Here is a 22,020-nt window from a genome sequence, read left to right as displayed (position 1 = left end):
CACAGCGCAGTGGTTAGAAAGAAGCCAGGCCCTCCACTCACTTCGCCTCTGGGGCTTCTTTTTCACCTTGGCAAGGAGGGCAATATCAGGGGTGTTGTCAGGCGGGCAGCGCGGGACAGTTTCCCCTCTCCCTGAAGGCGCTGGAGAGAGGCCTCGATTTCCCGAGGTAGGGCTTGGGCTGGGTGGTCCCCACGGTGTGATTGCTGTAGCATCCTGTGTGCCCCACCCACACAGCCAGACCCCAGAACCCGGTCGGGCGCCCCGCTGGCCGGGAGGAGTGAGGAGGCCCAGCTAGCACTGGCCGTTCCCGCTGCCCCCACGGCGCCGGTGTTGGTCAACCCTAAGCAGAGCCCAACCTGCTGTTGTCCTGGGTCAAGTCGGTCCCACCTTTCCCAAAACGGGCTTGGGGGCACAGACTCCGGACTTGCCCACCTGTGAGCCTGGTTTGCCTCACCCCGATCCGCCTTTGGGGAGGAGCTCGGGGGCCGGAGCCCCCATGAAGCCCGGGAGAGCAGCTTCCCGGCGTCAGGGCGTCCTCCAGTTCCTGAGCTGCTCAAAAGCCACGAGATCCCTCCAGCCCACCACCTACAGATGGGGAAACTGAGGCCCTGAGTGTAGAAGCGACTTGGCCAAGGTCACCCCGCGTGCGAGGACTGGAGCCCAGATGTGCCACCTCCTCCGGGGCGGCGCCGGGAATAGCGCAGGTGGAAAGGGGCGAGGCTCGCGCGTTGCCCGCACCCCTGCCAGGCCAGCGCCCCTCACTCACCTCCAGCCGCTGCGCACGGTCCCCGAGCTCCCGGGCGCCGCCGCCTCGGCACACCTGGCCGCGTCCGTCAGCGCGCCCCGCCCCGAGGTCCCCGCCACCCCCGCCCCGCGCCAGGCCCGGGCTCCGCACCCGACGCCCCCTCCTCGCCGCCGCCGCCGCCGCCTCCGCCTAGCGGGCTGCTCCGGGACCCCGGGCTGGGAGCCGGGAGCGCTGGGCTGGCGGGCGGGAGGGCGGGAGAGCTGCACTCCTGCCGCCTGCTCCCCGGGGTCCTAGCGCCGCCCCGTCTGTCCCGCCCCGCCCAGCCCTGGGGATGCGACTCCCTCCTCCACCCGCTCAGCCTCCAGTCTCCAGGCGGGTCCCCCTCTCTCTCCTCTCGCTGTGGCTTACTCTTGGCTGCCTGGTTGTCTGTCTCTCCTTTTCCTTCTCATTTTCTGTATCTCTAGGTCCGTCGGTCTGTCCTAAAATCCTATCTCCTTCGTATAGAAGGGACAGTTTCTTTGTGTGTCCTTCTCTTTCCTCTAAGCCACCCACTACCCATTTCGAAATCTGCGTCTGTGATTCTGTCCCCATAACTGGTACCACCTCACACCCCACCTCTTCCTGGCTTTCCTTTCAGACCTGGGTGCTCAGGCCCATCTTGCCCACTATGTCTCAGTCCCAGTAACTAGAATAACTGTCTCCCTTAGTAGCACTTAGGCAAATGGGCACTGAGAAGGGTGACCGCGTCCCCACTTGCCTGCTGCCATCCCTTGACTTAACCAGTGGGTCAGCAACAAGGTGGGGGTGCTGTACGGCAGCTCTGGGGCTCAGCTCCCCACCTTTCACTGAGCAAAATGCCATTCAGATTGAGCATGGGAAGCCCAATGGCAGTGACCATGTACATTCGAGTCATGTGGGGATGCTGTTAAAAGCCCAGATACCCACATTCCAGCACCCCTCCCATTGAGGGCACGGGCCAGTAGGCTTGGCACAGGACTGATGACAAGCAACCTCCACAGCCCCAGCAATTTACAAGCGGAACCGCAACTGGAAAAATGCTGGTCTAGGTTTTCACCGAAGTTTCCCTGGGTTCCCCACCCCTTTGGCCAGGGTGGTTCCAGTTTCATGTATCTTCTGCATCAAGAGTTCTGTGTCTAGATTGCTGCCGAAGGAAGTTAGGAATGTGCTAGTGTGAGCCCACCCCACCCAACGTCCTGTGAAACACGCACCTGCAGGTGGCCCCGGTTTGGGATGTCCCCTTTTCACACTGGCAGACTCAGAATACAGAAAGCCAGGTGACAAGGGGAAAACCCTCCCTGGCAGTTCCCATTTCTCCTCCTGGCCTCGTGGGCTTCAGAGAATTCCTCTGATCATGTAGCTGCTCTGTTCTCATCCTCTGGTACCCAGAGTGGGGGCTGGGTTGGGAGAGTGAGGGGTGGGGTGGGATCCTGGGACCCCCACCAGGTGAGGTATCACTAATCCTTACAGTGCTTGTTCTCTGGAAGTGGCTGTAGCCCAGTCCTTGGGAAACCAGGAAGCTGTGTGTGGGTGAGAGGAAAAGAGAGAGAGAGGCTAGGATTGCTGTGTGGGTGGTATGAAAGAGAAAGAGATGCGGAAAAGAAAGGAGAGAAAGTGGTTTGGTCTGTACGTAGGTGTGTGACAGTGGGTGTGCAAGAGTGGCTAGGTCTGTAGGAGAGAATGTGTGAAAGATTTCAAAGTGTAGGTGTGTAGCAAAAGAAGACGAAGAAAAGAACATGCTTTTCACCTGTATCTATGGGAGGGAATATGTGTGGTTGTGTGAGAAAGTGTGCACATGTCTGCTTATATGTTTTCAGATGGGACTGCAGCTCTGTAAGCAAATCTGAGATAGGTTCGCATGTGGCAGCTATGCATGGGTGAGGGGACCTTCAGGAAGGTGTGTGTACCCTGCATGGATGTGTGTCTGAGAGCCTCCATGTGTGCAGATGTGTGAGTGCAAATGTGTGATGGTTTGCATGAGAACCTGGCATCTATACATCATGTGTGAATTCATGTGTTTATGGATGGATATGAAACCATGTATGTGTGAGTGCATGGAGGTATATGTGCTCCTCACCATCACCATCCTGTTACAGTCACTGAGGAGCAGGGGAGTGGAGGGGGAGTAGGCAGCTTCCTGCCCAGGCTCCTGCTCTGTTTGCCCTCTCTGTCACAGCCTGAGGAGCAGGAGCCTTGTTGTGGCCCCAGTGACCACTGTCAGCTGTTAACACAGGCACAGGTTCCTCTGCCTGAACAAGACAGACATGAGCAGTGGCAGGACTCAGCTGACAATACAGACCCACACTCCTCCCCACCTCAGAGGCTCAGAAAAGTGTCCACTAGAGTTGGAAATGGCTCCAAATTCACTACACACCTCCAGCCTCCACTAACAAGTGGCCACCGGCAAAGGTGGGGAGGGATCAGCGGTGGGTATCCAGGTTTCCCCCAGAGCATCCGAGTGGGAGGGAATGTGGCTTGGCAGAATCTTCCAACAACTCCCAGAGCCTGAACAACCTTTTCCCAGCCCCAGGTGGGTGGAAGAACACAGCCTGCTGCCTCATCACCATGGAGACAGGCAGCAGAGAGGGTGGTTAAAAGCATGGGCCCAGACCTCCTGGGGTTCAAATCTTAGCTCCTCCACCCACAGGCTGTGAGACTTTGACAATTCACTTAAACTCCTTATGCCTTAGTTTCCTCATCTGTAAAACGGAAATAAGAAAAGTATGAACTTCACAGGATTGTTTAGAGGACTAAGTACTCCATATGACGCATTTAGCTCAGTGCCAGGCAGCTGAACTGGAAGGCATAAGCCCTCGGTTCCAGCCCTAGCTTTGCCACCAACTTACAGTGTGACTTTGGACAAGTCACTTGCCGTCTCTGGCCTTCTGAGTCTCCATCTGCACAACAATCTCAAGAAACCCTATCAGTTATGACCATCTGAGACTTTGGAGGGCAGCTATAGCATGGGGCCGTCTTGGTGAGCTGGGGGCTTTAGTGTTGGCTGAGGCCTGATCATGAGCTCTATTTCCTCCCCATATCTACTTTCCCAAATCAGCAGCAGCTGATGGCAACTCTCTGTACCCTCTATCCCTTTAGCCTGCCAAGGGCCCTGCGCTGCCCTGCTCAGCTGGTACTGAGGCCTTGGAGAAATGGCACCGGTACCTACTGACTCCAAATAAAGGTATCTGCAGTGCCCAAAGCAGAAGATGTTGTGGCTCGTACTTAAACCTGCCCTGGAGCCCTCTAGAGAGGCAGGTATAATTGCGGAAAGATGGATGTAATTGTCTGAAGATACTAATCATCCTTTGGGGTAATGGGAGGAAGCTTTAAAAGGAAGCCCTAATCCACTAACAACCTGGCAGCCCCACAGCCTTCTTCCCTCCTGCTCTCCCGGCAGAGAGAAGGGACTCCAGCCACTCCCCATCCCAAGGGAGCAGAAAGCCAAGTGCGGGCTCTGATCCAAGACCACCCGGATTTTGACTCTCTGGCAAGACCCAGCTTTCTTCCTGCTTCCATCTCTGAGAAGTCTTCCCTACCTATTCCATCCTTCTGAAGTCTTTCCTGCCCTCTCTGTACCTAGAAATACTCTAGGCCAGACGTGGATGATCGACTGGCTGGATGTTAAAGAAAGGAATGAGGCCAGGTGCAGTGGTTCATGCCTGTAATCCCAACACTTTGGGAGGCCGAGGCAGGCAGACCACCTGAGGTCAGGAGTTCGAGACCAGCCTGGCCAACATGGTAAAACCCCATCTCTGCTACAAACACAAAGATTAGCTGGGTGTGGTGGTGGGCACCTGTAATCCCAGCTCCTTGGGAGGCTAAGGCAGGATAATTTCTTGAACCCAGGAGGCAGAGGTTGAAATGAGCTGAGATCGTGCCCTTCAGCCTGGGCGACAGAGCAAGGCTCCATTTCAAAAAAAGAAAGAAAGAAAAGAAGGAAGGAAGAAAAGAAGGAAGGAACCACACTGTTTCAGGCAAGAACACAATCATAGTCGCAGCTCTGGCACTAGCTGTGTGACCTTGGATAGGGGACTTAAATCTCAGTAGCCTCACCTGTAAAATGGGGAGAATAATACCTGCCTGCCTTGAGAGGCTATAGTACAATAACAAGAATGAGATGCTATCAAATGAACTGGCTCGGTGTGAGTTGCCAGCAGAGTTCATTAAAGGTAGTGCCTTCTTTTGTCCTCTCCAACCATGGTCTCTTCCATTCCAGGATGTCCGCAGACACCACTTTACGCTTATAATTCCAGAAGAGAGTGATGGCCAAGGGCACAAGCCCCGTATTGAGAAAACAATGCCTGGATCATGGCTTAGCAGCTTGCTAGCCATGCATCTCGGATAAGTCACACGTATTTCCTGAGCCTCTATCTTCTCATCTGTATAATGAAGATAATAACAGTATGTCTCTCATGGGGATTGCTATGAGTTTAAATGAAATGAAAAAGATGAAGCCCTTGGCACAGTGGGCTTAGCACATAAAGGCTTCTGACAAATAATAGCAGTCCTATTGTTGAGCGGATGATGATCATTTCCATTAATTATAAACATTTCTCACATACCTATCTAGATTACTCTAAAATTTCCAAAACACTGCCACAAGTAAGATCTTTGCAATCTCCCAACAGCTCTTTGAGGTAGCTAGGACTCATATTTTTATTTTATTTTCACAGATGAGGAAGCTAGAGCTCACCAAGGGGAAGGGATTTGCTAGGGCTTGGCTAGTTGGTAACATCCGGTCTAGAACAGCATCTGTGTCTCCTGACCCCCAGCCTGGACCTGTGAGAGGGATGGGAGCAGGTCCCAGGAACGTCAGGCTCTAGGAGACTGAATTTGGACTGACTCTGGCGTGAGGGCCTACCCCCAAGTTCAAGATGGCAGTGCCTCCCTGGGGTCCTCCTTCTTCCTGCCCTAAACAGGGAGGAAGGTACTTTCTTGCTCCTGCCCAGTCCCCTGTGTGACCCTAGCCTGGTGGGGAATGGTGGCCATGCTTGATCAGAGCCTGGAGAGAATTATTTCAGAGAGAAGAGTGGGCGGGAAGGCTGGTGAGATGCCAGCCAGGCGTCAACGACGCCTGCAGAGAAATGAAGTGTTCCTTCAATTTCCTGACGCACAAGCCCTCCCAGGACTGTGTCCCCCGCACGCCTGCACCCCCGGGATCTGCTGGCTGCGGCTCCTGCCTGAGCTGAGCATGGCCCTGCTCACATCCTCCCCATCTGGACCCACTTCAGCGTTTCCATGGGCCAACGGTGGAGGTGATTCAGCGTGGGCTTCCCTATCCCGCCCTGCTCTGCAGACGGCAGCCGCTGCAGGAAAATTATCATCATTCCTGCCCTTCCTTCCTTCCGTGCCGCGCACACTGTGGTCTCCCCACATGCTGCCGTGGGATCTCGCTGCAGCCTAGGTGGTGTACCATCTGCCCTGTCATCTCTAACAAATGGAAAACCGAGGCCTAGGTGAGGGACGTGGGCCTAGCTCAGCCACTAAATGCTGAATGACCTCTAGCTGTTTTTTCCTCACTCTGAGTCTCAATTTCCCCACCTGTAAAATCAGGAGGTCAAATTCTATCAAAGGCTTCAATCTCGACCTCCCAAGTTCCATGAGGTCAGCAACCACATCTGTTTTGTCCAGTGCTGCGTCCCCAGCAGCCCCGTGTAGCCAGCACTCCATACATTTAATGAGAGGGTCCTGCCCCATCAGTCGCTTGGGACACAACAGTGATTTGTAGCCACCAATGATTAAAGGGGAAACGAGAGTGGGAGAGGGGCTTTTTTTTTTTGACCAAGCAAGATAATGTGGGTTTCTCTCACTGCCTTCTCATGTGCCCTCTTTGGCAGAGAAAGGCGTGGGGTTAGAGGTGGTGCAGCCCGAACTGCACGTGGCTCACAGCCGCTCCTATCTCTCCACAGCTGTTAATCTGGGCATGCCCATGGGGCTGTGATGACGGAAAAATACGGTCAGGAGCCCTTGCACTAAGAACTGGGGGTCTCCAGTGACTCAGGTAGTCCAAGGGAAAGGAACACAAGCTTACCTGGTTTCTGGGCTGCTCTGGGCCCTGGGCCAGGGCTGGGGCCGACTGTCCTCACCTGCCGGGCCTTCACTACATCCCAGTCCTGGCTGGCCCTGCCATTGTGCTGGGACGCCATTTGTTCCTCTCTGGAGCAGCTGGATGGTTGGATGCCCAGGGCTGTGGGCAGCTGTGGTGTCCCCTGCGTGACTCTGCAGGCAGAGTTGTCCTCACTCCTGCTGACCCCGTCATCTTCTCCCAGGTCAGTGGGCCCTGCCTCTCCCTGCAGGCCCTCCTCACCGCTGCTCCCTTCGGCTTCCAGAGCCAGACACCTGTAGCTTCCATCAGGGATCTGGAAGGTGCAGGGGGTAAGCCTCCCTTCGCTGGGCGCAAGGGGAGGAGGTGGGAGGTGAGGCCCCAGCATGGTGCTGCTCCTCCTCAGTGATGCAGGGAAGCAGGCTCCTGGGCCTGGGCCAGGGACTGGGCTGGGGCCACCTGAGTGAGCCGGGTCTCTGCTCCTCACGAGCCTCCTCTCTGCAGTTTTGCCTTCCTCCGCTGATTCATAGAATTGGGGTGAGGTCTGGCTGAGGTGAAAGATAAGTCCTTCCTGGGCTGGGTGGAGCGGTGGACCTCCAATCCCTCTTCTTAACCCGTCTCTGGTGTGAGGCCCCTTCGGGACAATCTATATGAGTAGGGAGGAAAGAAACAGCACATGAGACAGCACGCTGTGGGTTCCAGGCTGAATTTCTGAGACCTGTTTGTCTTCAGGTGACCCTGAGAACTGGCTGGCATTTGGGGTTCAGGTTCCACACTCCTGTAGGGAAGTGTTTCAAAAGCTCCAGTCATTTAACATCCCAGATTTTCACCACATCCTCATGCTACGTGAAACTTTATTTAATATTTTTCTTTAATCAACTTGAAATCACTTCTGTTACTTTAGAATTATCTTAAGCAATATTTGCAGAGAAACCACAAGTATATCGTGCTCAGTCATTTTCCCCCTAACGCACATGAAATAAATATCTAGTGATTTAACAACACTTATCTAGACACCACCTAGAAAGAATTCTCTCATGTCCCACCAAAGGTACCTACACCACAGAAATCACAGGAATGGTGTGACCTAAGTTGCAAACTGGGGATAGGTGCCCTCTGAGGAGGTTGTACAAGAAAGACGGTGCAAGCCAGGCATGGTGGCTCACGCCTGTGACCCCAGCACTTGGGGAGGCTGAGGCAGGTGGATCACCTGAGGTCAAGAGTTCAAGACCAGCCTGGCCAACATGGTGAAACCCTGTCTCTACTAAAAATATAAAAATTAGCTGGGTGTGGTAGGCACCTGTAATCCCAGCTACTTGGGAGGCTCAGGCAGGGGAATTGCTTGAACCCAGAAGGTGGAGGTTGCAATGAGCTGAGATTACCCCATTGCACTCCAGCCTGGGCAATAGAACAAAAATTCTCTCTCTCAAAAAAAAAAAAAAAAGAGATGCAGTGGTGTGCTTTCAGTGTTCAGGCTTTCAGTTAGAATCCTAGCTCTGCCATTTCTATGACAATCAGCAAGCCAGCCACAGGACCTCTCTGAACCTCCACTTCCCCATCTGTAAACTGGGTATTTAATATTTCTAACTTCCAGTTGCACTGAGGATTCCATGAGAACATGGATGCAGAGGACTTGGCACAGTTTCTAAGCCATAATTTAATATATGTTGGCTTGTTTGTTCATTTCACAAAAATTTCTTAACAGTCCTATTATATTTCAGACATCATAAAAAGTACTGGGGATATAGCAGAGGGATAAAGAAGCCTTAAAATGTGGTGGGGAGAGCTGTGAATGATAGCAAGAGAAACAATAATAATTGTATGATTATTTATATACATGTTAGGAATGATGATAATCCAGGCTAGAGGGGATGGAGGCTTTCTGTAAGGGGTGGCAAGGAGGGGAGGGATGGGAGAGATACTTGGGTGGAAGAACTGGCTGGGTTGGAGGCAGATGGAGAGTGGGTGTGGAGAAGAGGGAGGAGCCTAGGATGCAGCCCAGGTTCCTAGCTCTGGTGACAGCGCTTTTGTTAATAGACATCGGGAGTAAATGAGAAGGAACAGCTGTTTAGCAGAACAGGGAGATGAGTTAGGTTTTGGATTTCTAGGGGAACTGAGCAGTAGGCGGTTCCACAGAGGGGTCTGGAGAACAGGGGAGAATTCCAGGTTGGGAACAAAAATCTAGAAATCGTTTGTGGAGGCAAAGGGTGGAAGTGGGTGAGATGCCCCAGGATGGGCAGGTAGTGTGTAAAACAGAACAGATGGCCAATTACACTTGGGAGGAAATCCTGGAATCAAGGGATCTTGCTTAAAGACTGGATTCTGCTGCTACTTAGCTGTGTGAAATCGGGCAAGTGTGAACTCTCTTACTCTCACTTATCCTATTGCAAAATGAAGAGCATCGAGAATCCTGAAAATTGTGAAAGTCTGTGGACATGGGTGACCTGAGGATCTGGACTGACCTCAGCTGCCTCCACTCCCAAGCAAGGATCAGGCACCTCCCACCACAACAGGCTGGGTCAAGGTCTTGGTTTCTGGCTGGGGCTGTGCCAGGAGAGTCTGGCAAGCAGGCAGAGAGATAAGCGCATTACCAAGCCCCAGGGCAAATCACAGCCAACCAGGGGAAAGGCAAACAACCGTCTGAATTATCAGAAAGATAACCAGGCACCTGTTACATTATAGCAGCCTCAGTGACAGCATAACCAGGAGAAAGAAGCCCACTTTCTGCCCCTGGGAGAAGAACAGAAGCACCTGTTCCATCTCGGGTTATTCACTTAGATTATTGGGTAATTTCTCACATCAACCCTATGAGAGAATTACCTTATTATTATCCCATTTCAGAGGTGAGGAACTTGAGGCTGAGATAGGTGAAGTGACTTCTTGCCTAAGGCACACGACTAGTAAGTGGCCAGGCTGGGATTCTAACCTAGCTCTGACACCTTGACCAGGATGGTGGATTCAGAGACATGCAGGAGAGGCTCAAGACCCTCGTTCATCTCCAGTCGCTTTCTCATTCACCAGCTGCTGCCAGATTTCTGCCATTTGAGTTTCAAAGAATCTTAGAATTTCACAAAGGCCAGTAGCACTCCGAAGAGACAGGACTGGCTGTGTGAATAGGGGCAGGTGCCTTCCATACTCTGGAGTCAGTTTCCCTGAGGGCACCGGGGAATGACTGAGCCAGATGATGCTGGAGGATCCGTCCATTGCAGGATCCCCCGATTCTAAGCACCTGGATACCCCCCTCCGTCATCCCCCAGGGTAGAGCCAGATGGCCAAGGCAGAAGGGGTGAGTGTGGGGAGGGGGCAGGGCTCCTCTGACTCCCCACGGGGGCCTCGCCTCACTCTATCCCTGCTTCTGTTTTGATGTATTTGACGGTGGCCACGGTTTCCAGGAAAGAAGAGAGAGGCGGAAAAGTTAACTTTCCACCCACACAAATATTTTTGGCCAGCGTTGTCTTCACGCTGCCAAGCCAGGAGGGAGGAGTTGGCAGGAGCACTCCAATTCAAGGTCCCCTCCCAAGGAGGAAGGAGGACTCCCAACCCAGTCGAGGAGCTTGGGCAGGCCCTGTGCAGGCCTAAGCCCTGCGGCACCCACCTCTGTGCAGGGACTGTGGGGTTTGACATCGAAAACAATAATGGCAGCTGCCACTAACTGAGAACCTGTTAAGTCTGAACCCAACCCTTTACCTGACACTCCTGCTGTGTGAGTGCAGTCTACAGAGGAGGAAACTGAGGCACGGAGAGGTAAGCACTGTGTCCTGAGTCACACGGGTGGGGCTGGCAAAGCAGGATGTGAATGGAGTCAGTTGAGGTCTGTGCTTGTATCCACTGCTCTCAGCAGCTGCAGACTCCAGGGACCCCCAACAGCCCCTGGGGTTGCTGGGCTTTGCCACAGCTCAGAGGGCCAATTCATCCATGAGGATGGATCTCCTCTGTGGGTGGGCAAGGACCTGCCATAGCCTCCACAGACATGAGAGGGAGTCCTACGAACCTCTAACTCCGTTTCCCCCAGATTCCTGACCCTCATCCGGATACAGGCTGTAAAATACCTGAGCCTTGGCAGAAAGGGCCGATAGAGTCCACAGAACCCACTGTCGTCATCTCAGAGAGAACTCCGAGCCCAGAAGGGAAGGATTCACCTACAGTTGTGTGGCAAGCCAGAGGCAGGCATGGCACTGGAACCCAGGTGCCCAGGCCTTCCAACTCTGGATCCTCACAGAAGCCCTGCTCACTCTGAGGGATCAGCCTCCACTTCTCCCTCCTTTTCCCCTCTGCATGAGTCCAAGCAGAGGCCCGCAAGACCAGAGGACTGGCTGAGCATCAGGTGCTCCACAGTCTGAGGGCCAGCCAAGACACCCCAGGGCTCCTCTTGTTGGCTTCTGCAATGGCCTTGGGACCCTCACATCCCTTCTGCTGCTGTGTGTGTGGTGGGGAAAGGGCACAGGCTTTGGCATCAGGTCTGGGTTGGAATTCTCACCCAGTGGCTGCCTGACACTGGACATGTCTCTTATCTTTCTAAGCTTCACTTTTCCTGCCTGCAAAACAAGGCTTAAAACAGAATCTACTTTCCAGGATTGTTATAGGGATTAATAGAGAAAATATAGGTTTATTCCTTCACCCTGCTGTGTGCTGCTCACCTGCTGGGCTCTACAGACGCTTGGTGAGCCTGGCATTTGGGGCCCCAAGTGCTTGGTGTGCACAGACTGCAGTGATTATAAGGCACAATCCAGGCTCCTTCTGATTCCCCGTCATCTACAGAGTCCCCATAGGGCTAAAGAGCCTCCCTTGGGCTGCAGAAGAAGGAAAAGGAAGCGAAGGGTGCTGAGCTCAGGGCTTAAGTAGGTGCATTGCAGAGGTTAGGGTGTGAGGTCCTTGTTCCAACTCTTCCATTGACTCACTGAGTCATGCTGGGAAATCACAATATCTAATTTTATCAGTGAAAGACTATAGGGTGGAGGGAGAAGCAGCCCAGGAAGACTAGACCCTCCTTCCTTCAAAGGCCCTACTGCCCAAGGCTCCCTACTTGACCTCCCTACCCGCTGTCCCTTCCTGTTTCCATCCTATACGAAGTCTGATCCATTGCCCTGGAGTGCAGCTTTGAATGTGTTGCTCACCTGTTCAAGAGCTTTCCGTGGCTCCCTGTTGTTCACAGATAAAGCGTCACTGCAAATGCAGACTCAAAGGCAAATCTTATGATTCTTGGCTGAGGGGAATGAGAAAGGGCTTCCTGGGGTAAAGATCATCCATCAAGTCCAAGTGAAGGCAAGAAGGCAGAACAATTGGGGATGACTCTAAAGAACCAGGTGGGCTTGGATGGCTGAGTTTAGGACATGTATGGAAGGGCCGAGAAGGTGACCAGCTTGTGACAGGCTTTGGCTGCCTAGGCTCTCTCCTGCTAGCTGTGGGGGGCAGCCCTACAGGGTTGGGGGAAACCACTGCAAGGCCCAGCTCTGTGGGTTTGCGTTGGAGGCAACACGGCCAGAGCAGAAGGCAGGGGACTGAAAAAAAGGGCCGCCTTAACCCAATGTGGGGTCCCAGCAAGAGGAGAATTTTGGAGCAATTTCTTCAGCAGCTGCACAAGGCCAGGCACATAAAACAATAGGCCAGGACCAGTGGCTCACGCCTATAATCTCAGCACTTTGGGAGGCCAAGATGGCATGGTCACCTGAACCCAGGAGTTTGAGACTAGCCTGAACAACATAGTAAGACTTCTGTCTCTACAAAAATGAAATATTAGCCAGGCATGGTGGCACACGCCTGTTGTCCCAGCTACTTGGAAGGCTGAGCGGGAGGAGTGCTTGAGTCCAGAAGGTCAAGGCTGCAGTGAGCCGTGATTGTGCCACTGCACTCCAGCCTGGGAGACAGAGTGAGACCCAGAGAGAAAAGAAAAGAAAGAAGGAAAAAAAGAAAGAGAAAGAAGAAGGAAGGAAGAAAAGAAGGAAGGAAGGAAGGAAGGAAGGAAGGAAGGAAGGAAGGAAGGAAGGAAGGAAGGAAGGAAGGAAAACAAAAAACCTTAGTGATGATAATGGGTGATGTTTCTGAAGTGTTCACTATGTCACGTGCTATTCAGACATATTTACAGCAGCTCATTTGCTACTCATCACACCATATAAGGAAGGTGCTATTATTATCCCCATTGTGCAGATAAGGAAATGGAGCTTCCATGACTCGCCAAGCTCACACAGCTAGTGAGTGAGTCAGGGTGCATGTCCTGATGGTCTAGCTCCCAATGTCACTCTTATCCATAAGGCTGTACTATCTCAATGGTGTAAGTAGTTGCTGAATTAAAGAATGAAAAGATGAATGAATGAAAGAGAGGGATGGGAAATGGAAGGATGGGAGGGAGAAAGGAGCTTCTCTCCAATGTGTGGTACATTGCCGGGCACGTTGTAGATGCGTATTTATCAAGTGAAACAATACATGCGGAGTTACCAATAAATTAGCTATAGGTATTTATAGCTAGGGGCAAAATGGAGGCACCCTGGAGAAAAAGGTGACTCAGAATAGGATCAGATGGCTCGGGTTCACGTGCACACCAGACCCCTGTCTAGCAGCACCCTTGGCACCAGACTGGGGTGGGGGAACTGCCTGGCCTGTCCAGAGCTGAGTTCTCCCTGACAACGGGAAGAAAGCTTCTGTTGTCCTTGCAAATCTGACCTATGTTCCTGCCTTAGTGTTTCTCTCCCAAGGAGGGGATGAGAGCCAAGGTGGAGGGTTCCTTCCCCATGGCTCCAAAGGTGGGGAATCCCAAGCCCTTCCAACCTCCAGAGCTAGTAAGCATGAGAAAGCCCAGCATTTTCCTTTACCTTGCTATGTAGTCTAGGAAGAATCACTTTCTTTCACTGGGCTTCAGTTTCTCCAGCTGAGAAAGACCTTGGGCAAAGTGGTTAGTGAGGGCGGTAGCAGCAAGGTTGCCGCTACACCTGAATTCTTCTTGGCCTTGCCCAGTTCCAGTGTTTTCCAGTTGGGGGAGTCAGTCCCAGAGGCATGTCCACCATGATCCCATGGTGCTGAACCCTCCCTCTAGTCCTTCAGGACAGACTGACCAATCCTGGCATCCTTCCTCCCTCCCTCAGCAGCCATCAGCATCAACCATGCTGGATGTCCAGCCTACTGTGACCTCTTCTCCTTCCTCCCTAATCCTCTCCTGTCCTCCATTTCACCCTACCTCCTGGGGCAGAAGGGACCAGTGTTGGATGGGCATGAAGTGGAGCTGGGGGGAGCCCCAGGAACCACCGGAAACCAGCCCTTGGCACAAAGAAGTTGGGAAGAACTTCCAGCTGGGCACACTGGGTGGTCTTAGGAGAGGTAAGGTTTCAGTTCAGCCTCAGAATAGTGGGCAACTTCAGATAAGTCCCTGCATCTTGCTGAATTTCAGGTGCCCTCCTGGTAGAATGGAGACTCAGTCATTCATTTACTCATCTGTTCACTCAACGCATATTCACAGAACGCCGCTAAGTGCCATCACTATTTTAAGTGCTGGCAGTACACAGTGAACAAAAGAGAAAGAAACCCTGCCCACGTGAAGCTCACATGTTAGCTGGGGTGGACAGATAAATAAATAAGAATGTCAGATGATGTTAAATACGATGGAAAAAGAAGCCAGAAAAGCAGCCTGGGAGTCCTGTGGGTCATTAAGATAAAGAAACTGTGATATGAACATAACAACCCTTAACAGATGCCATTCCGTGTTTTGAATAGCATATGCATTTCAAGTTCACTATTACATTAAATTCTCATATGCAATTATAAAAAAACATAAAACCAACATTAGGTGGCAAACTTAGAAACATAAGCCCTGCAAACTCCTGGGAGACATATTTCTTATGCTAATATTCTTACTATTCAATTGCTCACCACTTTAGAACCTTCCTATTCCGTTCTGAATATGTCTACTATTTAGAAATGAGTGTGTTTTGCAATCCTGTATATAAAAAAATAAGATTTTGTATATTAGCATTCTTTTTTTAGAACATTCTTTTCCAAGTTCATTAGTGGTAGGGCATCTCCCGTCCGTGAAACACATGATATGCAATGAGTCTGAGGACAGTAATAATGATATTGCATTGCTGCAAGGATTGAATAAGGCAACCTCTGTACACGCTCAATAGAAACAGCTGTTGTTATTATGATGACCATTTTTGTGAAGTGGCGACTGAGGGCAGTACGAGAGCTACCATTTACTAAATGTTGAGCATGTGCTGGGCACTGTATCAGTCTTGTTTCTTGTTTCTTCCTCACAATAACATAATGAGGCCAGCACCTACTGTTATCCCCAGTTAACAGATTGAGGAAGCGGAGGCTCAGGGAGGGTGAGTCTCCGCCCATGATCCTAGAGCAGGAAAATGACCAAGCTGGAACCTGATAGGCATCAGGGGCCTGGCGTGGTCACTGGAGGTTTTCTGAGGGACTGGGGAGAGGCCATTTCACACAGCACGGAGTCCTTCGTTCTGGCCCTGGCTCTGCCATGCCCACTGTGACCGTGGCCACATGCCTCCATGCTTGGGCTTTGGTGACCCCCACTACACAGTCACAGGGCTGGGCTTGGGGTCTCAAGGTGCTCTTCCAGCTTTAGACTCCTGTGGAATCCAGCACCCGGGATGCTGGGGGACTCAAGCCTGTTCCAAATGGACTCACTGAAACCAGCCTGCTCACAGAACCAGCCAAGTCCCCTGCACGTCACATCTATTTCTGCCCTGCTGGGTTTATAAATACATGGGCCAGGGAACCAGCTTCAGAGGAACTGGGGAGACTGAAGTCATGGCTATAAATACAGGGCCAAGACTGGCTGGGGTCAGGCAGAGGTGTGACAGAGCAGAGGCCACTTGGCCATATCAGGAAATGGGGGCTCAGATGGGGAGAGACTTGCCCAAGGCCACACAGTCAGTGGAGGGGGAGAGGGCTGGTGCACAGGGCCCTGGCTCTGAGGCTGCTGCTCATGGCCACTCCCTGCCACATTCACAGTGCCCCCTCTCCCTGTCCCCCAGTTTAAACAAGAGACTGAGACTGATACTATGATTTCAGTTTCTATAATAAACTTATGCTGCTAACACATTGCTTTTTATCTGTTGCATATATTAGGGCTCCCAAATAGTGCATTGCAGAAAGGGTTCAAGGACTAAAAATTCACAAAATGCCTAACCAGCCTGGCATGGTGGCTCACACCTGTAATCCCAACACTTTAGGAGGCCAAGGCAGGCTGATCACCGGAGGTCAGGAGTTTGAGACCAGGCTGGCCACAAGGTGAAACCCCGTTTCTACTAAAAATACAAAAATTAGCTGGGTGTGGTGGCACATGCCTATAATCCCAGCTACTTGGGAGGCTGAGTCAGGAGAATTGCTTGAACCCAGCAGGCAGAGGTTGCAGTGAGTTGAGATCACGCCATTGCACTCCAGCCTGGGTGACGAAAGTGAAACTCCATCTCAAAAAATTTAAGAAATAAAAAAATAAAAATAGAAAATGTTTAACTATATCTACCAAATGGGATCCCTTCTTCTCCATGCCAAGTGGCCCAGCTGTGTGCTGAAGCCAGCCACACTGTCTCAACAGCCAATGCACACACCCTTTCCCAGCTCTGCATTCAGGGACATTGTCAATGGCTTAAAACGGGCCCTGGTGGGAGTAGCTACACCACGGAAACCGGCAGGTGCTACAAATCCAGGCTTTTTTCTTCTCCAGAGAACAAGTTGTTAGACATTTATCCACATACCGCTGGTTAAACCATGGCTAGTGAATCCCTACCATACCCATTTCCTGGCTGGCTGAACTTGCGCCAGTTGCTTCACTCCCATGAGCCTCCGATCTTTCATCTGTGCAGTGGGAACCCTAACCACGCCTGCATCACAGCGACTGTGAGGGCGACCTGAGCTTATGCCCCTAAGGGTTAGCACCACAGTTCTCAAACTTGTCCAACTCATCAGAATCACATGAGGGTCTTTTACACATTCCAAAGGTCTGGCCACACCCAAGACAAATTAAACGGCAATCTCTTGGGATTGGACCTAGGATCAGGGTATTTTGAAGATTCCCAGGTGGTTCCTTATGTGCAGGTAGATTTGGGAACCATCACTCTTTGCAAGCACTATATAGCTGCCTGGAGACCATACCAGGATGGGGAAAGTGCAAAGCCCTCATCCCTGCTCCATTGTTTAACTCCTGGGATTTCAGGTCTAAAACTGTATTAAGAATAGTGGGGTTTATTCATTTTTTTCCCCCCATTTAAAGCCTTAACCAGCTACAAGGAACCACAGGAGGAGAGGCTCTTATCCTCTCCTTTGCAGATGTGGGCCTGGCTGCCCCACACTCCAGAGCAGATGGGCCACAGGCTTATAGGCCCCAAGGAAGCTTCACTTCATGTGGTACACAGCTGGCCAGCCAGGGAGATGGAGGGGCTTCAGGCTGGTCTCTCCTCCACTTTCCAAGAGTCACACTGGCCCTTTTGGGCTGAAGGTTCCTGAAATTGGCTCTGCCTGCGAGACATTGAGCTCCTGGCTTGAAGGACTTGGATTAAGAAGTATTGAGCTCCTGGCTTGAAGGACTTGGATTAAGAAGTGTGACATCAGTGCACAGTTTATGCCAAGGGCTTGAGGCTCAGTCCAGCTTCTCCCTGGACCACCACCACCAACAACCAGTGATAAAAATAATCATACTAGTGACTGACATTCTTCCTATACACTAGGCTATGCTAGAGTGAGCGCCTCGAGAGGCATTATAGTATAGCACTGTTCTGTCCAACATGGCGGCCACTAGCAGCCATATGTGCTACTGAGCATTTGCAATGTGGCTAGCCCACACTGAGATGTGCTGGAAATAAAGAATACACACCAGATTTCCAAGACTTAGCACCAAAAAAAGAATGTAAAATGTCTCATTAACAAGTTTTTTTTTTTACATTTATTACATGTTAAAATGACGCTATTTGGAGTTTAAATAAATGCATTATTAAAATTGATTTCACGGGTTTCTTTTTTCTACCTTTTTTTTTTTAAAAAAAAAACTTTTTTAGTGTAGCTGCTAGAAAATGTAATATGACATATGTGCTCGCATTACGTTTCAGGGGACAGTGCTGGAATTGTAATCAGGAGGGCTGCTCTCTACTGCCACAGTCCAGTGCCGCATGCTGCCACATACCAGCTGTGAGACCTTGGACAAGTTATATCATTCTCTGTTCCTCAGGTTCCTCATCTGTAAAACCAGAATAATAGTAGTACCTACCTCTCATTTAAATGTGCCTGGCAAAGAAAGTCCTCAATAAAGGTCCTGGCACCCCCTTGGTATTGGACTAAGGGATTCCTTGGGTTATTTTATGACTCAGTAGGTACTGAGCTCCCTGTCACTGGTGGTAAACAAGCAGAGAATGAGAAACTCCTCAGTAGAAATGAACTGACCCCAGTATTACAGGAAAACCAGACTAGCACAGAGCATGGTAAGACCATAACCTTCTTCACTCTGAACATTCTACCTTTATTAATGTAGCCTAACATCAGATTAGCTTTTTTTTTCTTTCGACAGCTATGTCCCTATTGTGCTTGTGGTCCACAAAGACGTCACTAAACAGCTGCCACTTTTATGCCATATCTCCCACATCCTGTACCTGGGCAGTTGGCATTTTGAGCCCAATGGAGGACTGGATACATATTTAAGTTAGTTTGGCATCCTGCTGGCAAGAACTCTCAGTAAGGACTGGAGCCCAGATACAAGTCTATCAAAAGATAAGGATGGAATAAAATAACAGAAGGGAAATATGTTTTGTCAACATTTATCCTAAGCTACTGTTCAGGACACACTTGTTGAGGCTGAAGAACAGTGTGTGGGCATCAGATACTGGACAGGGAAGAGCTGGAGGGTAGAGGTACAGGCTCAGGAGCTGGGGGCAGGTCAAGGAGAGGAAGACACAGAAAGAGGAGGCTGAAGGGCACTGAGCCTAACTGCAGACTGGATCTGTTGGCCGGCCCCTGTCACCTGCCTCTCCTCCTCCCTGAAGCCATGGCTCAGCACACACTCAGACATTTAGCCCTGCTCCTTCCAATCCCTCCCTGTACCTGAGAAAAGCCAAAATCATTTTGCGGCTCCACAGGGCATGGCAATGCTGAAGGCGAGAGAGCTGGTCCCTGTGCCGGCACAGAGCGAGAGCCCAGTGCTCTGAGACAGTGCAGGGGGAAGGCGGGGGAGCGTGGTCTGCCAGCCGGCTCTGCACACTGGCCGCCTGCCTGGGAGAAGCCATAAGCAAACTGTGTGGCCTTGGGCAAGTGACTTCCCCTCTCTGAGCCCCAGTTTGTCCATGTACAAATCAAATCAAGGCTAATCACGGTGCCCATCTCATAGGGTGGTTGTGAGGATTAAACAAGTTAACATAGGGGCTTAGAACAGAGCCTGACAATGGCAACTGTCCAGTATACAGTAGGTGTTATTATTGCAGTGAGGGGGTTGAGCCTGTGTAAGTTGTTGGGGCAGAGGGGAGCAGCTTGAACTAGAAGTAGCTACGGAAATACACCATCCCAGCCTCTGTCCTCCAGCTTGGAGCTTCTCTGCTGAGTCTGTGCACATGTGTGTGCCTATGTCTGTCTGTATGTATATGTATTCATTGTGTATGTTCATATGTGAATCTTGGGTATATGTAAATATCTGCATAATGTCTGCATGTGTGTGTGTTTGTGTGCGTGTTTGGGCTTGTATCTGTGTCTACGTCTGTATGTATTTCTATGTGTCACTCTGGATATACGTGTCAGTGTGTAATCTGTGTAATTGTGCTTCTTTGTGTGTATCCATGTAACTGTGTGTAAGTGTGATGTGTATGTGTTTCTGGGTATGTGTGTATGCATCTGTGTGCGTATGTCTCTATGTACACCTGTCTGTGTGTACTTGTGTGTCTATGTAGCCATGTGTGCCTGTATTTATGTGTGTGTCTCTATGTATCAGCGTATCCATCAATGTGTGTATCTGTGTGTGCCTGTGTCTGTGCATATCTCTGTGTGCGTGTGTGTGTGTGTGTGCATGCGTGCATGTGGTGGGGTGCTGGAGTCTGTCTGCAGAGCTGCTGGGAGTGGCCCAGGAGGTGGTTCAGCCAGACCAAACAACACCAGCGAGCTTGCAGCTCCAGGCTTTTCTCCTGCCTCTGTTTGCTTTCTTCCTCTCCTTTCCGGTCCCCTTTAACCCGTTCCTGCTCCAGTGGAGCTGGAAAGGAGCCCTGTCTAGGTAGGTCCAAGGACCCCTCCTTTCCCTCTCCCCATAATGTTTTCTATCTTCTTGCCTCCACCCCTCTGCCCCTCCACCCCTCCACCCCTCCACCCCTCCACCCCTGCCTCATTGCCACGTTGATCCCACAGAGGTCCCTTCCCTGTCTGAGCCTCAGTTTCCTGAATTTCCTCATCTCTTTATCCCTCAGGTATGAACCATCACACTATCCCTGCTGTCAGTGACAAGAAATAGCACTAGTCCTGACCACCCGCCAACCTGGGAGACTCAGGTAGAACATTTCAGGAAGTGCTTTTGGTAGTGTTTATGGCAAGATTTGAGACCAGGCCCTGGGGAAGAGCCCCACCTGGGGCTTGGGGCCTCTGGCCACCTGGCCTCACTAATCACAAAGTCCCCAACTGGGGACTACAGGGACTATCAGAAGGGAGCAATTGGAGGAGCAAAGGCCTCCAGGTTTCCATTTAGCTAAAGGAGTGTTCATTGAGCACCTACTATGTGCCAGGAGCTTAGGGTTGGCTCGTTTAATCCGCATAGCTGCCTTGTGAGGTAGGTGCTATTTCTGTCCACCTTACAAACGAGGAAACTGAGACTTGGCAGGGTTAGGTAACCTGCTGGAAGTTACAGAGCCAGTGGGGGTGGGGATGGGACTGGAACCCAGGCCGCCCTCCTCTTAGGCATATCACTTGCTGCCGCATTCTCCACTCTGTGAAATGACAATCATACCCCCTCCTTTAGCCAGCAGAGCTATCAGCAGGCCTGATACCGTTGAGCTACAATTTGGTCAGTGCCAGCCGCAGTATGTGAATCTTCATCACAACCCATTTTACAGGTCAGGAAAGTGGAACTGAGACGCAGTCACCTGGCGAGCTCTCATGGCTGCGGTGGGAGCAGAGCATGGGATCACCTGGCTTCTCTTCTTTTTCTTTTTGCCTCACCCAGCAGCTAACTTCAGTTTTCCCTTGGCTAAAGTTAATATTGCCACCAGTAGATCTGGATGTGACTCTATAGATAAACTACTTTGTCACCACTTCTCCACACTGCCCCTACCAAACCCAAGAAAAAGAAATCAAAGTAAAATCTAAGGAAGTCAAGAGCCCAGGGCATCACTGTCGGGGGATAAGCTAAGTTCTAGAACCTTCAGCCTTCATCTGCACCCCATTGCTCAGCCCACAAGGGTGACTCACCAAAGCAGACCACGGTTGTTCTTACATGAGAATCTTTCTTTGGGAAGGAGTTGCTCTGTAAGTGCCCGTCCTCCCCGCCTAGCAGTGCCACCTCCCACTCCCTGGCCAGTCACATCTCTCTTTAACGATGCCCATGCCAGGACAGCATGAAGCAGATCTCTGTTTGCCCTTGGCCTTGGGTATAGCTGCTAGTGGGTCACAGGACCCACAAGGTCACTGAAAGCCAGTTAGAATGTAACACATTCTGGAGGCAGAGGCGATGCCCCTGACCACAGCCAGCTGCTTCCCCAGGGTTTGAAACAGAATTCAAGGGAATTGGAGCCCAAGGACTGTGGATGACTCCATACGGCCATCTCCAGGAAGCCAAACTCTAAAACTCACAAGGCTCTTCTCACTAGGAAAGGCACAAGAGTCCCCTAGAAATAGGATTTTGTTTCATCCTAGGGCAGCACTAGAGAATCACTTTAGCCTCATCAAGGACAATGCCTCCTGGGGCCAGAGGAGAGGCAGGTCAGAGAGGGCACGGAGCTTGCCTAGGGCCACACAGCGTGTTAGTGTCAGGGATCAGATGGACCCAGCTCTGTGCTCCTTCTGCATCTGCTGCCTTGCCAAGAAGGGACTGTGAATTCATCCAAACCCAAAGATGCTGCCAACATCCTGCAGCCAAAGTTTGGTACCTTTTGCCTGTTGCAGGACAAGACAAGAAAGAATGGTCCTCAAGTTGCACTTCCTGCAGCAGAGCAGGGTCAGGCTTCCCTAAATGTCTGGTGATGAGGCAAATCACCAATGAATATCCACAAAATAGCAACTGTGGTCACAAGTAACAGCAACAGCA

At 51.2% G+C, this 22,020-nt stretch overlaps 1 protein-coding gene and 1 long non-coding RNA gene across 6 annotated transcripts in view; one reads left to right on the top strand and one right to left on the bottom strand.

Moving 5' to 3' along the window:
• The window catches only part of SYNPO (synaptopodin), a 70,245-nt gene that overhangs the window by 33,403 nt on the left and 14,822 nt on the right, over positions 1-22,020 (bottom strand). For 4 of the 5 annotated variants that reach the window (XM_078363041.1, XM_078363047.1, XM_078363054.1 and 1 more), the window contains exon 2: positions 6,795-7,452. In XM_078363041.1, coding sequence (XP_078219167.1) covers positions 6,795-7,452 — 658 coding nt within the window. Of the gene's footprint in view, positions 1-766; positions 1,010-6,794; positions 7,453-22,020 lie in introns of those variants that run through there. The other variant, XM_008987947.5, reaches the window with a different exon arrangement.
• On the top strand, positions 10,350-12,722 carry LOC144581078 (uncharacterized). The gene is made up of 2 exons (XR_013531605.1): positions 10,350-10,550; positions 10,819-12,722. It is a non-coding gene; the product is annotated as an uncharacterized LOC144581078 (long non-coding RNA).

The sequence above is a fragment of the Callithrix jacchus genome, chromosome 2 (genome assembly GCF_049354715.1).
Source record: "Callithrix jacchus isolate 240 chromosome 2, calJac240_pri, whole genome shotgun sequence".
Classification (NCBI taxonomy): domain Eukaryota; kingdom Metazoa; phylum Chordata; class Mammalia; order Primates; family Cebidae; genus Callithrix; species Callithrix jacchus.
This window is presented reverse-complemented; position numbering and strand designations above follow the sequence as displayed.